The sequence below is a fragment of the Alligator mississippiensis genome, chromosome 5 (genome assembly GCF_030867095.1).
Source record: "Alligator mississippiensis isolate rAllMis1 chromosome 5, rAllMis1, whole genome shotgun sequence".
In the NCBI taxonomy this organism is placed as follows: domain Eukaryota; kingdom Metazoa; phylum Chordata; order Crocodylia; family Alligatoridae; genus Alligator; species Alligator mississippiensis.
In genome coordinates this window covers 175588127-175603703 of record NC_081828.1, presented here as the reverse complement: position 1 = coordinate 175603703, position 15577 = coordinate 175588127, and the positions used below count along the sequence as shown (strand labels likewise).

At 45.1% G+C, this 15577-nt stretch overlaps 1 protein-coding gene across 4 annotated transcripts in view; it reads right to left on the bottom strand.

Annotated features, from left to right (window-relative positions):
- Positions 1-9418, bottom strand: part of LOC102562426 (1-aminocyclopropane-1-carboxylate synthase-like protein 1) — a 31525-nt gene extending 22107 nt beyond the window's left edge. Inside the window, exons 1-5 of one of the 4 annotated variants that reach the window (XM_006270142.4) lie at positions 9213-9417; positions 6806-6865; positions 5297-5367; positions 2605-2674; positions 1371-1437 (exon numbers count right to left, since the gene is read on the bottom strand). In XM_006270142.4, the coding sequence (XP_006270204.2) occupies positions 1371-1437; positions 2605-2674; positions 5297-5367; positions 6806-6865; positions 9213-9347 (403 nt within the window). In that variant the 5' untranslated portion in view covers positions 9348-9417. Of the gene's footprint in view, positions 1-1370; positions 1438-2604; positions 2675-5296; positions 5368-5468; positions 5552-6805; positions 6866-8877; positions 9171-9212 lie in introns of those variants that run through there. The other 3 variants (XM_059729004.1, XM_059729003.1, XM_059729005.1) reach the window with 3 other exon arrangements.
- Positions 9419-15577: the final 6159 nt, after the last annotated feature.

Sequence of the window (15577 nt, the reverse complement as noted above, 5' to 3'; positions counted from 1 at the left end):
TGGATATGTTAACATAGGAGAATACAAAAGTAGACAATAACATGTAAACCACTTGCCTCCACCAAGAATACAGTAAAAGTAAACCAGGATTGTAGAAATAGGGAAAAACAACATAAGTATGAACAGAAGTTTAGGCGTTGGATTGAATTAGTTTCTGGAAAGGAAACATCTAAGAATATGGATAATATAATTAAAAAAAAAAAATCAAGGAGAGTAAGACAGGTTACAAACAAACATCATATTTGTCCCAGGACAAATTGCAATTATTCAGACATCCATGTCTGTTGTCTTTGGATAAATCTGAAAAACATTCACAGGATAAATACTTAACAGTTTATCTTTAGATATTGCAAAGTGCATCTAAATGGTTAGTCTGAGATTGCATTACTGAATCAATGTCAAAAAAGCAACAGTGCATTCAGCCACTCTGTAAACCCTGATTAGAAGGGTGATGCATGTATATGCCAATTCTGTCCTATTTCTGTTCCAGGACAAACACAGGCACAACTTGTCCAGGTCAAATGGGCAAATGGCACAACTTGTCCAGGCAATCTGTTTCTAGCCACAGAGCAAGAGAGAGTTCTTTGCTAGTATGAGCTGGATCTGATGAAGCCAAACATTGTGACAGCTAGAATTTTGCCCTTGCTAAACCAGTTGTAAGTATTCTGATCAAATGCTTATTATTTTAACTATTGTGCAGGTGCAATCTTTAACACTGTAGCATTGCCATCCAGTATATATTTAATAACTATTACAGTAGCTTGGAGCTTTTGTTTAAAATAACTATATGATTGCTATTGATGTTTTGGATTTAATAAAGGAATTTCAGCTAAATTACTGATGTAGTCAAATATCAATACCATCCCTGCCCAAAGATGCACCCACTTTCCCCACCTCCTCACTCTCTGCTGCCATCCCTCATTAGCATAATACTCCACCCCCCTTTGCTAGTGGCACCTTTCTACCCCTTTGATACCTCTTACCCCTCTCTGGAGCCTTTCCTCCCCCCTAACCACATAGGCTCCTACTTCTATCCGGGTCCCTACCCTCGCTAGTCCCCTCCCACTCTCCCTCACCTCCACAATCTGCTTTCTCCACTTGCAGATCATAGATCTCTATTCTCCTTTCACCACAAACTCTTTCTGTAGGACTCTGAGAGAGACAGTCTTCTCAAGAAACAAGTTTAGCTGCTGTCTCCAATATGTACAAGGAGCAGCAGGGGGCAGCAAAGAAACAATACTACACAGCTGATGGCCTCAATTTTCTATTAATCTAGTCTGAACCAAGATGGGTACACATATATTAGATCACAATAATATTAGAAGTCACTGCTATGAATAATGCTTTGCGATTAAGAAAGCATTACTTACCTCCAGGATCACATAATACAGTTGAAAGGGTAGCAAAGACAGCACAACAGCCACTCATAACAATTATCTGAAACAAGCAGTCATGAGGGTCATCAACAGAACTGCCACACTTTTATAATACTGTTTGAACAATATTAAAAAAAAAATTAAAGAACAAGCATGATTGCAACAACAGGTTTTAGTAGGACTTTGCTAAAAAGAAACCATTATAGCTGAAATTCAGAATATTGCAAAAAATTGTGCACAATATCCAAAATAGTTAAGCTATTACGGAATTTAGACCTTTTTATACAGCTGATTGTAAATTCCAGTTTCATGGTCTGAAACATTTTGCAAATAAATCAAGAAAAGAATCTCTCTCTATTAGTTGAGAAATTTAGAGTTTTGTAAGGCCTTGCACTGGGAAAGAAAGGGGGTAGCACTGAGCATTTGAAAGACTCCTAACTACTATCCATTTGGAATGATTGTTTGAAAAGGCATAGAATGCCAATGCAGCTGTCTCCCTTCCCCAACAGTCTGAGGAATGGGAGGCAGATGTGGATGAAGAAAAAGAGCTCTTTCTACCTTCCAGAACCTAGAGAGGCAAGGCAGAGGAGACTTCAAATATGCTACACATCCATTACACAGAACCAGAGACAAGCCTTAACTATGGTTCTCCACAATGTCAAGTACTTCATTCACTTCCAGGCTCTAATCAGCAATATTTTGTTATTCTCTTAGCTGTAGTCGATGAGATGTTTACCAAAAAAAACAATGGCAGAATGTTAGTACTCACTGTGTTATACATCAGACATCTTAACTACAGTTCCACATTTAGAAACAAGGTTTGAGGCTGAAATAACAGCTATTGCCCTTCTGCTTTCATAGTTTCTGCACAGTTTTTCATAGCAGTGCAGGAGGTAAGAACAGATGCCTCCAAGGCCCTAACCTTTAAAAACCTCTGCATAGAGTTTTCCTCATGGGTTTGGAACATCTGGAATTACTGTAAAGGGCCAAAGAACCACAGCTGACTTCTACCATAGTAAGAACGAAAGAGAGAGAGAGAGAGAGAGAGAGAGAGGGAAAACAGTTTAAAGTACTGATAGCTTTTTCAAAACATTTTAAATGTGGCAAGACTTCTAAGCAGTGTTCCCTCTTTTTTAATATCCTGTAGTAAAGATATATATGTCTGTGCAGATTTGCTTGTTTTTAACAAACAGAACAGCAAAATGCACATATGAAGCACTCTTCTTACATGCTCTGGATTCAATGCTTTTGAAGCTCTGGCATATTCAGTGAGAAATTTGGCGATTTCTTCTCTGAAGCTGAAATGGAGAATAAAGACACTTCACACATCACAATTCTTATGAAAAGGTCAAAATACACATACAAGTAAGATATTAAGAACCAGAAAAATGTACAGTACACTTACTTATAAAAAGATTCAATTTTTTGTTCGACTCCTGATTAAAGATCCTGCAGATGTCTTGTTATGCTACATGTTTTGAGAAAGGGGAAAATTTAACCTTTTTCTGAAGGGGGTTGGCAAAATGGACAGCCAGAAGTTGTAGCTTTCACCACTCAGATAGCTTTGGACAGCCTATCTTGCTGAAACCTTTCCTCCTAGCATTCAAATCACTGTGGATCAACTGATCTCTGCATAAAAAAGTTAAAACAAAGTTCAAATATATGTACATGCCTAATCTACTGCTAGGGCCTGATTTGGGAAGACACTCAAAAAATGTACACACCAAAAATAGTGGAAACTGAGTAAATAACAGAGATGTGGGGAGGAAAAATTTCCAGTGCTTTATTTTTCTGTGGGAAATTTTTCATTTCTAAAAATTCATTTTTATTAAATTCATTAGCGACAATGAATGGATGCCAATACAATATTAGGCAAGCTTGGCAGTTTCAAAGTTGTAATTAAAGTTTTTCAGGTGATTATCCCTAGAAAGTGTATGAGAGAGTACATATATGTTTTATTGATTTGTAAACAGGGCAGTAAATACACTCACATAATAATCCAAATAAAAAAATCAAGTTCTGAATTCACCTCATTGGCTGTGCAGGTCAAATCAAAACCAAAGCACGGCATATCATGCACAGTTCTTTGGGTGTGCTAAAATTAGTGTGTCAACAGTTTTCAGTGCCTTCGTTTTTTTTCTTAAATTTACACAAACAATGTAAGGGAAGTACATACTATTGTGTATTGTCTTTACATTTTTACAAGTATTCCAATAAAAATCATTTCTTTCCACATAAAGCTTTTAATTTGTTTGAAAATAACATTTAAACCACATTAAGTGTGCTGTATTTAATTTTTTCCCTAATCAAATATTTCAGTTCAAATACTTGTGGCTATTGGGACATAAAATTAACATGGGGGTACTTTTTTAGTTTTGTTTACTAAATATAAGTTAAATAAACATGCTAAATCAGATCACACTCTATCTAGGGTATTGGAATATTTTCTGGAAAATTTTCCAATTCAAAATTTTCCGGAAAACCCACATCTCTGGTAAATAGAGAAGGCTAAAGACAGATCCATCCTTTGTTTATAATAAAATCGATGACAGAAGTCCCACTGATTTCTAAGAGGTCAATATTTGTCTTCAGTCTCTGGAACATAGCTCTGCCTTCACTGTTCACAAAAGCCAAGAGTTAGCCACTCTGATAATTAGCATATCTTCTCACATACAACACACACATTTCCCCAAAAGGTGCTGAAATCATGGTGCATGTACTAAGTCAGAGATATGGTAAGAATGTTCTAGGCCAGTTATGGCCAGAATGAAGGTAAAATTTACACTGGACTTAAAGGGAACAGAACAATGAACATGCTGTGCTCCCTACCTGCTGCTGCTCAGTTATTTACTGCAAGGACAGCATGTCTACATGTGCAATTAATGTGCCTGAATGTTCTGCACAGAAAATGCAGGCTCATTAAAGCGCTCCCCAGCGCATGTCTATGTTTGCATCCCCATCAGGAGCAAACTGAGTCCAAGAGGAGCCCAGTCCAGGGCTGCTCTTCCCTGCCCTGCCCCCCTTGCAGCAGCCAAGAGGAACTCCAGGCAACCCCAGGTGCCAACCTCAGGCTGGCAGGGAGCACAGGGGCTTAGCCCCAAGCTCCTGGGGAGAGCTGGCCCAGCTCAGTCGGCAGCTCTGTCGGGAGATCAGGCTGTCCCCCATGTCAGGGGAGGGAGCGGGGTGGGAAAGAGAAGGGGAAGCTGTCCCAGCTGTTCGGGCAGTTGCCTACCAGCCATGTGGAGATCAGGATGGGTCTATGCCCAGCCAGGATAGCTCTCTCCACCCCCCATGCCAATTTGCTCCTGGTCAGAATCTATACATATGGTACAGTCCACTAATTAATGCACTGTTTTGGGATGGGTCTATGACCAGCCAGGATAGCTCTCCTCACTCCCTGTGGCAATTCGATCCCGGTCAGCATCTACTCGTGGTATCGTGCATTAATTAATGTGCCATTTTCTAGTACCTCTATCTACAGATAGAAAACAGCATATGAGACTAATATACTGTAGTGTGCAGTAATTGCTGTGCACATGTAGATGGCATTAGTCTAATGGGCAGTAGCGTCTCATGTAGACGCACCTGGAAAGATCTTTTATTCTTTGTTCTGCCTTGCAAAAACAAAATGAATATTATATTCTGGGGCATGTAATGTGCAAGAAAATGTGGTACTACTACTAACTATAGGGGGATTTACACAATATATTCTCCTGCCTACATCCAAATGGCAATGGACAGAAAATAAAACAAATAAAAAAAGAAAGGAAAAAGTAATTCTTACAGCGAACAGGAAGCAAAAAGCCAGGGAGCAAGAAACTAGAATTAAAACTATTTACTTCTGGGTTTACAAAAAAAATTAAGCCAAACCAGCTGCCATGTACTACAATATGAAGAGCGGACAATTATTCACTTCGTACCTTTTAATGCCTTGCGTATCAGAATACTGCAACAAGTCAGGTTCTACATAGTTCATGTCAGGTCTTGTCAGCTGTTGACAGAAGAGAGCCATAATTAAGCAGTGTGCTTTTGCCTGTGAGCTTCTGGTTTGCTGGACCACATAATCTATGCAGTTAAATAACATGTGTTTACTAATAGCAGGGAGATGGAAAATCTTGAGATCCAGAAGCCACATCTGTCTTTCCACCCAAGGTTAAGATGCTAGTGATCAAAAACAAAAGAGAAAAAGGTCTTTTCGACTGAACTGTCATAGTTGTGTAGATCATCAAAATAAATCCTGAAAATTTTATTTTTTTCTCAAAATTTCTAAAATTATTCAGACATACAAAATTTCCCCAGTGTTTTTTATATTATTTATCTGAAGATGCAGCATTTTTTCTAACTGTGTCAGCTTTGTTTAACCTGTGTTCTCAGCTGGCAAGGAGCCAGTAATTCCACCCACTACACGGGGAAAAACACTGAAGCAACACAGGTGATTTATTCATCTTAAAAGATGCATCTAGTCTGAGAAGTGATAGACAACACACACTTTTTTAATTACAAAAAGTCTTTTTCAAAATTGTTAGCATGGGCAATTCATTTGTAACTCATGCTCCTTTTGGTTCATGCAATAAGATTCTGCAGAATAAATTGGATGCGCAGATACACCAGCCAGCACAACTCCACCGATTTTCATGTGGATGGACAGAGCCAAGTGCAAAGTTGGCATAATAACCGGAGTTTATTTTAGATGGTGTGCAAACTAAAGTATAATTAAGTTCACTGTCCACTCCAATAAGCATGTTGGCTAGCAATGTTACTAGGGGTTTAGAAAAAAACTAAAAACTTAACTCTCTCACTAAGCAAGGTGCCTTAAAAAAAAAGTCCCTGTCCCAGTCATATTTACTTAACGCAGCAACCTGATGTCCGGACCATTCTATATGAGATTACACAAACATTTTTAGTTTTGCTTAAAATTAATACCTAAACTTCAACATAAAGAATGCTTTCTATTCTAGCAAAGAGTTTTAGCGCTACCCACAAAGAGCATCAAACCATTTGATGAAGCAATCAATAATTTCCAAAAAAATCCAAACTAAATTGTTGCATGAAACAAGTATAAATAACTTCTATGTAAATATTTTAAGTTGAATGCATTTTTCTAATGTGAATGAAGCTTAGGGAAAAAAATATTTTTTTCTGTGTAATGTTACTTTGCTAATAGCACTTCACTAAATATATCTGAACATAACATCTAGCTACGATGTACAACATGCGGTTGTTTCTGCAAGGTTGTCATATAGAAATCTAATAAATAAACAGCACTCCCAATGCACAGAAATAGTTAAATGAACATTATTTACTCTGTACTAAATTATGTATTTGTAAAACAAACATTGCACTGTTATAATCTAACTATGTCTGCACCACTATCTGAGGTATCAAAAATCCCATGATCCAAAAGTCTTCATACCCACAGAAACACTTACTCTCTCCTGTATCAAATCAAAGCACAGTTTGTTCTCACTTGTTCCCAAATTCAAAATGCCCTGGAATAAAATTGCAATGATTAAATAGGATCACAGTTAGGGAAAAAAAAAACAACCCAGAAAACACACTGTGTCTTGATCTCATCCTGACAAGAAAGGACATGCACTTGTCCTTACAAGGGATCCTGGTTTTCTTTACTTTTAAAAAAATCACATTTTCTGAAAAGGGGGGGGAATGGCAAATTCTGATTAAAACCCCCCAAATCCACGTTTTTCTGTGATTAAAATGAAATGCCACTACACACACACACACCACTTGAGCACATTTTATTGACATATTGACAATTTTAAAGCAATTTAGAAGCCTGCTAGTGCCTCAATCACTATAATAAAACAAATTCTAAATACCAATAAATATTAGCATTTAATTTTTGGTTTTTTATCATGGAAAATCAGAGCTCCCCCCGCCCCCTTTACTTATCAGGATCCTTGTTATTACACTAGGGCCCCTGCTATACATTATACCTGTAACATGTGACATATTATGCAGCTGACTGGTGGACAATGCAATAAATTTACACCCACCACATGTGCAAAATAAGACTGGCCACATATGCAAAGTAATTACCACGCTATAGCCCTATAAAAAGCACTATAAAAAGGGCTGTCCAGCTAAAAAAAAAAAAAGAGCCAATCACAGATTTTCTCTTTTAAAGGAGAAAAATAGAGGGCGCTGGCAGGTTTTCCTATGCAGGCTGGCAGAGATCCAGCCTGCAAGGAGCTACTTGGGGCTGGGGGAATGGGAGGAGGGCACTGCACATGGTAGCCAGGCAGCGTGGAGAACAGCTCCTGCAGCTCCCTCCAGGTAAGTCAATGGGGGGCAGACTGATGCCTCCGCGAGACAGGGAGGCAGGAATGGAGGGAGTGGGGCAGGGCTGTGTGTACTACACAGCTGGACTGGTACATGGGGCCTGGGGCCAGAATGTGGGACCCAGCTGAGGGGGAGCAGGATGAAGCCATAGGCAGCTTGTTTGCAGGGGTGGGTGGGGGCTGGCTCCCTGCTGCTGTGTGCACTCCTGGGGAGGGAGGCATGGGGGGCACATGCCCCTAGATTTGTACGTGGGGTAGAGGCAGATGTGGGCTGCCTGCTGTGGGCTTGAGGCTCCCTGCCTCCATGCCGGCTGCACCACCACAGCGAGGCGCTCCCTTCCCACCTGGAAGCAGTGGGGGGCACAGCTCTGTGCCGCTGCTGCCACCGGGTGGGCAGGGGGTGCCTCGTCATGGTGGTGCAGCTGGCGTGGGGCTCCCAGTGAGTCTCCTCACCCATGGGTGACTGGTGCCTCCTGAGACTGGGGGGGGAGGGAGGGGGCATAGTTTGTGGGTGGCAGTGGCAGGGTGGTGAGCAGTGACCACCCACAGAAGCCAGCATTGGCGGCGGGGGTGGGGTGGGGGGGGAGGGAGGCAAGAAGTGACCGCCTGCAAAAGCCGGTGGTAGCCAATCTCGGGGGGGGGGAGGTGCCAAGTCCCCTGTGCCCCCCCTACCAGTCGCCTATGTCCTCACCCTCTTGCGCTGGGTGCCAGCTGTGAAGACTCCTGTGGGGACTCCTGCGGGGAGGGCAGCAAGTCCCAAATCCGCAGCGGGCAGCCCACCTCTGCTCTGCTCTGGCCGTGTGGTCCACCGGGGGAGCGAGTGAGGGTGGGAGGGAGCTTGCTCTGTTCTGGCCACAGCAACCATCACCTCCAGCTGGTGACAGCTGGGACTAGGGCGCTGCAGGGGGCAGGGGGCTGCAGGCCTTGGCCCCAGTCCCACAGCCTTGGCAGCTTGAGGCTCCCTCTGGCAGGGCTGGGGGTGGGGACAGGGACTGCGGGTCACAAGTGAGGGTGGGGGTGGGGGTGCGGGTGGGGGGAGGGCGGTCAATTCTGTTTGAATCTGTTCCAGGAGGCTTTGTCACAATGTAATGTCCTTAATTACTTTAGGTCTGGAAAACAAACGCAGGCTACTATTGCATTTAAAACCCCCTGGACTACCCAATAAATCAGATTCAATATTTCATATTGAGTTTAATGAATACCCTATCATTTCTCTCCCCGGTGACTCCCAGCAGGCTCTGGAGATGCAGCGCTCATTCCTGGAACCCCGGGCAATCCTGGGGGGAGGCAGCGCTCGCCGCGGGCGGGGCGGGGCCGTGCTGAGGAAGTGGGGTCAGCACTGGGGGCGCTGAGGAAAGGCTGGGGCGGCTGCAGCGGGGTGCGACAGGGCCCCTCACACCCGGGCCAGCGGCGGGTGATGCTGTGGTGGCCGGAGCAGCCCGAGGGCGGGCCCGGCGGGAGGCCGCAGGCGGGCTCTGGGGCCGCCGCCCTCCCGCCAGGCCCGGGCACACGCCCCGCGAGGCCCCTCCCCGCCCACCTGCGGGTTGCGGTCGCGGTCGAAGGGGTCGGCAATGTACATGTCGAAGCCCTTGTCCAGCAGCCCCCGGGCGCCGCCGGCGATGCGGGAGCCGCGGGCCGACAGCCCCGGAGCGCAGTCCCCGCCGCCGCTCATGCTGCTCCCGGCGCAACAAAGGCGGAAAGGACCGAACCGGCTCGACCTGGCCTGGCCCCGCCCGCCAGCCCGCGCTGTCCTCAGGCGACCGCCCCTCAGCCCCGCCCCGCGCCGCCGCGCCGGGCAGTGACGAGGCGGAGCAGCAGGTTTGGGGCGGGGCGGGGCGGGGCGGGGCGGGTCCCACTTGTCCCGCCCTCCCCGCTCTCAAGCAGCCGCCCGGGGGGGGGCCGCCGCGTGACCTCGGGGCCCGTTGGCACACCCCCCGAGTCCGGCCCCGCCGCGGGCGGGAAGGGCCCGCAGTCCTGCTGCTTCTCTGCCCGCTGCTTCCCGCAGCCCGGCTCCAGCCGCGCTGGAAACCTCCCCCGGGGCGGGGCGGGGCGGGGCGGGGCGGCAGGGCACTGCACGCCATCGCGGATAACGCAGCGCACATTCCCCGCCCACTACATTTAGCCCAGAAGCTTTACCGATCTGGTAGGGGGCGGGCCCTGTTTTATTCCGTTTTAGAGCAAAGCGGACCCCAAGGCTACCTCATGAATTCGAGTGAGAGAGATACCTTCAGCTACCAGGATTACAGAACTAATGTCCTGATAGCTTCTGACAATTTTTTTTTTTGCCTGGTTTGTTGCATTTTCTTTTTAAACTGGACACATACTCTAGCAAACTCATGCACCTTCCAGTATTTCGGTTGGTGTTTTGCTTTGCTCTAAAACTGAATAATACAGTGCTAGCCCCCTGGCATATCCATAAAGCTTCTAGTCTAACTGGAAAAAAATGTGTGTTGTGTTATGTGTGATGATGTGCCAACCTGTCTGCACCGTTTTTCAAAATCCACGAGCAGAGCACAATCTGAGTCTGGATGTGGCCCAGGTTTAGAGCTGCACCCCAGGCCTGCTCTGGACCCACTGTGCCAGGTTCGGTCCCCACCAGATCCTTTCAGGTGTGGTCCGAGTCGCAGAGCCTGAGGTCACCGCCCTCGGGGCTGTTGGATGCAGAGAACTGCAAAAAATATTTGGCCTGCTTCCCAGGGCAGCACTGAGTGCAAGTGTTTAGTTACTTAGGACCAGAGAAGGGCCATATTCTGATCCATCTGAAGCAGAGACTCATTCACACAGGGCTCCATCCCATTGCCCTGTATGCACCTAAATGGCTTGAACATAGGAAATGGCAGTGTCTGATGCTTGACACTGCACTCCAGCTGTGTCTGGACAGGCCAACTGAGCACACACACTGTGGCTGCAATCAGGCTAGGCAGCTGCCTGCCAAACCAGGAGCACCCATGCAGCCTGTAGGCTTAGTAAGTCTCAAAATTTGACTTGCAGCCAAACCATGACTCATAGGCATGAGGAAAAGGAGCAAAAGCTGCCACCTTTTACTCCAGCGGTCTAGTAGTTACGACACCTACTCAAGGGACAGGGCAAGCCTTGAACCTGCTTCCTGTCACAGACCCAGGGCCTTCTCCACCCTTCCTCTTGAAGCTGACCCACTGGGGAGCCAAAAAAGGGAGATTATGGAAGCCAGGAGCAAAAGAGTAAGCCAGTACACCTGCAGGGTTATGTTATTTTGCCATAGGAGGAACTGAAATCCCAAACAGTGTTTAAGTGCCAAAAACTACAGTTCTGTAGCTGCATATGTGCTATTTAGGCATGTAAATCAAAATAGGATTGAGACACTAATCTCTGACCTATTTTCCTCTTTTGTAAAATGGGGTCAATACGTATTTCAGAAAAAAGTATTGCAAAAATTCAGTATTTACAGCGTGTGCTGGTTTTCTGGTTTGAAGTATGTATGAAGCAAGCTATTCTGGCTGTAATGTAGGGCTGAGCCAGTATGATTTAGGTTTAGAAACTAAAATCCCCAAAATATGATGAACCACAACATGAGGCTCATTCACTTTTAATTTGATTAAATTGTATGCTGAACTCCATACCTCTAAAGCAGCTGGATTGGAATGGGAACTAAAAGGGTGGGACTTTACAGTAAAGAGATCTTATCTTTCTGTCTTGAGACATATACTGTATGTCATAAAAATATCTAGGTACAAAATCTTTGTACTGACTGTAGTTATCTGAATCTCTACTCCAGGATTAATAGTGGATACTTAGTGGTATATCTCTGTGCCTTCCTGCTATCTGGAGAAGGCTTGACAAGGAGAAAAATGTAGTGTAATGGAAATTAGGAGGGGTGTTGTACCAGGATTTAACAAGGCCTGGATGGGTCACCTCATTCCTTTAATTAAGCTGTTGGTTTTAAATTGTAATGCTAAGCAATATATTTTCCTGTTGCTAACTTTGGAATTGGATGTACTCCCTGCTGCTTCAGAGCCAGCAGAGGTGCCTGGCAGCTGTCTTTTATCTTTGCTTTTTTGCTGCTTTGCACAATAATACAGATGCTATAGGCAAGCTTGGTGTGTGGAGTGTAGACAATAATGCAGTGTAGACAGGATGGCAGTAGTATTCTGAAAGCATAAGTCAGCATGAGGGAAGAGGCATGTGTCGACACATACAGCTAGAATAATTATCCTGCAAGACCAAAGGAAGGAAAAAAGTTTCATTATACTGCTTCAAAGGCTTCCAGCTCTGTTTGTTTAAACAAAAAAGACCCATATTTGTTCTTAAGGACATATGCTTGCGTTAAAACAGGAACACCATTATTTTAATCCCTTTTTAACACCTAAAATACTGGTATTTTTTACTGCAATCAAATTTGGCTTGCAGGTATTGGAGACATTCTATTCCTGCAGTTGTCTTGGGGTTAAACTTTCCTCAGCTGCTGACAGTCAACACTGTTATGTACCAAAGAACGTCTACAGCTTTTTAATACCCAAACAAGGTCATGCTGTACCAGTTATCTAATTTTTACATAATCAGGGCAACACAGAAGCCCAGTATATCATAACTAAGTAGTACTGTGGCATTTTTAGATGGTTTAGAAGAAGCTTAGTAGTAAATGTTTGGATTTTCAATTAGGTCAGCTCCATATTTCCAGTGTGATCCCTAATGAGAAGAGGCATAGAGCCAAAGCTGTCAGAAAGCTGATTAGCTAAACTATACTTTTGTAGTAGTTACACTGTGACGCTGGAAAGATTTTGGAGACAGTTTAGATTAGAATCTCTTGCTCAGGGATGGGCAGAATATGACCCAGGGGCTAGATCCAGTCCACCAAGGCCTGTGGTGGGTCCTTTGGCCCCACCAGCAGGACAGCCCAGGCAGTGGCATGTGCGGCTAGTCCTCTGGGTGTGGAGGTGCTTCCTGGTGCACAGCACAGCCCACCCTATCCCTACGCGTGGCTCTCGGGCACTTGGGGAGCTGTAGTCCACTGGGCTGGGCAGCACAGCAGGGGTGGCCAGATTTGGCTTCTTGGCAGCCTCCATTGCAGCAGCTCTGGCTGCCACTGCCAGTGATTCTGCTGCCACCAGACTTGGCCCCACTGCCTGGACACCTGGCTCGTCCACTCTGCACCCACCGCTGGGTGTGCCAGCCAGAGTGAGTGGGCAGGGTCTCCATGGAGATTGGCCTGGGACCCCCATGGGCAGGGTGCACTCAGCCAGGCAGAGGGGATGAGGCTGTGAGAGAGTCAGGACCGGTGTCTGTGAACAGGATGAGCGTATGGGGCCGGTGTCATACGGCAGTGACAGTGCGGGGCCAAGGCCTGGGGTGGAGGCACTACCTGCTCCCTGCACATGCCTGCCATGGGTGCCAATTTTGTAGTCAGGGGCTCGCTACTGTCTGTGGAACTGGCACCTGTTGCAGGGACATGTGGGGATTGGATCGTGGTTCTGCCCCAGCCCTGGCCCCATGCTGTCACTGCCCTGCAATCCTGGTCCCAGCTCTGCCTAGCTGTTCTGCTCCTGGATACTGCTCCCTGCCCACCTGTGATCCCATCCCATCCTCCCTGCCAAGTGCACCCTGCCTGTGGGAGTCCTGGGCCAGTCTCCATGGAGACCCCACCTGCCTGCTCAATCCGGCACCCCTGGTGGTGGGTGCCAGGTGGATGGGCCCAGATAGGATAAACTGGCACCTCCTCCACTCCCCTCCTGCCCCCCAACAGCCATGATGGGGGGCTGAGGCCAGGTCAGCACACCCTCCCCCCCTGCCCTCAACAGTTCACAAAAACTCCTTAAGAGGCCCAAATAGTTGACCAACCCAACTTTAGCTTATTTCTTTTAGATTGGGGGCATCTACATGTGCGCTTTACTGTGGAGTTGACTAATTAGCTCCAGAGTAAACTGTCACCGTCAACACATGTAGTGTGATTAGGTTGCTGTAAACGAATCAACTCTGATGTAGAACAGTACTGCCCGACATAAATGCTGTCCTATGGTAGAGTTATTTAGTGAATTGCAATGCATGTGTAGACAATGACCAGGGCTGGATGGGGCACAAGAGTGCTACAGTGTGGGGCTACCTGCCAGCTAGCCCCTCACTGTAGTACCCTCGTTCCCCAGCCAGCCCCTTTGCAGCACGTCAAGCTGGGGCGGACAGTTCCGGGCTGGTAGGCTGATTCCCTGGGTCCCCTGTCAGACAGGGCTGTGCTGCCCCAGCTCAGTGTGCTGCGGTCCTGGGTGCACATATAAACACTGCACCTGGGAGCAATAAACTCTGGCACACACTGCATCGGAGTTCATTCAACCATACTAATTGCATGTGTAGATGCACCCATTGTTGCTGATTTCTAATAGGGGAATCTCTCTCACGTAGCCAGTACTATGTGCCCTTTTTTTTTTTTAAAGTAATTTTAACATGTAAAAATTGTGCCAAAGATCCACTCTAGTAGATCACAACAAAATAACTCTTCTGTTACACAGAAGTCTAAATTGCGTGACTGAGCAGGTTCCTCAAAATTTGCAATGATGGGCAAAGAGCAGGTTCTCTCTGTCCACAATACAATCCCAATGCACTTTTCTGCCCTATGTTTACTCTGTGATGATCACGAAACCTTACATGACTTGAAGTTATTCAACCTATTTCTTCTCCATATTTCTGAGGCCAGTCAAGGACACCACAGCAACGTGAGAGAGATCCAAACCCTGCTGTGGTTATCTAATAGCGGCTAATATGATACTGCAGTTGTATGGCATTTCTAAAGTGGTTTCTTCTTAAAATGTCACAAAAAATTCAAGCACTAGTTAAGGAAGGGGAAAACATATTTCATTTTAATTCCTCTCAAGTGTACATCTCTAACCTGAATGAATATTAGCAAGATTTGCACTTCAGTAGCACCCACCATTTGAGGATCTGGTAGAAATGCATCTGTGTGTATCATCATAGTAGTAGTACTATTACAAAGTTTTAGCCTTAAATATATCTTAGAAAGGTAATCATCATTGCCCTATTCTAGAAATAAGGCAAATAAAGCACAATGGGCATGGCAGTTGGAAACAAAGAATCAAGAATGTGACTTGCCAAAAGTAAGACAGGGCTTGGAACAGCTCCCAAGTCTTTGCAACCTGCTTCAGTTAATATATAACAGAATCCTTGCTGTACTGAAGTAAACTAGTTTAGAAACCTTGTGATCCTGCTCCTATCTTTATACTCCCAGATGAAAAGCAACTGCCAAACCCATTTCTATACCTGAAGGCAAAGCAACAAGGACCACTTTTGGGAGAAGGCTCCACATATAGCCAGTAGTGCGTTCAAACCGCACTAAAAGATGCCTGGGTAAGGTACTGATTCAGTGCTTTCCAACTGCAACTTCAACCTCATCTGCTGGGATTCACATGAAAAAGTTAAGTACAGCTTGTTCCAATAGCTTGACACTTATGCTACAATGGCAGTGTGAATTGAGTTCCTAGTTGTCACTTACTAGTTACTCTACTGATTTGTTCCTGTAGGGATCACACTGCAAACCCAATCTAATTTATATAGGGGTCTCCTTTTTTCCACTTTTCTAAGTTCTCAGGGTGCTTTTATTTTAAGATTGAAATAGTAACTCTCTGGAAAGCTTTGCTCCTACAGTCCTACACATGTGCAGTACTAATTTAGCAGACATTACATAAGCAGGCTGGGAAACGGATCCTTTTGTTTTTATACTTCTTGTGTAATTATAGAACCTGTAAACACTTTTTTCTATTTGTTTTTGTATACTGATATACTACCACATATTTGTTTGACAGGAATAGTTCTCTTTTAGCATTGCTAAGAACCTATGTATGATTGATACCATTTCTGATAGAAGCCTTTGGAAAATAAAATGACTATGAAATTAAAATAAAAAACACAGTAAACCATGAC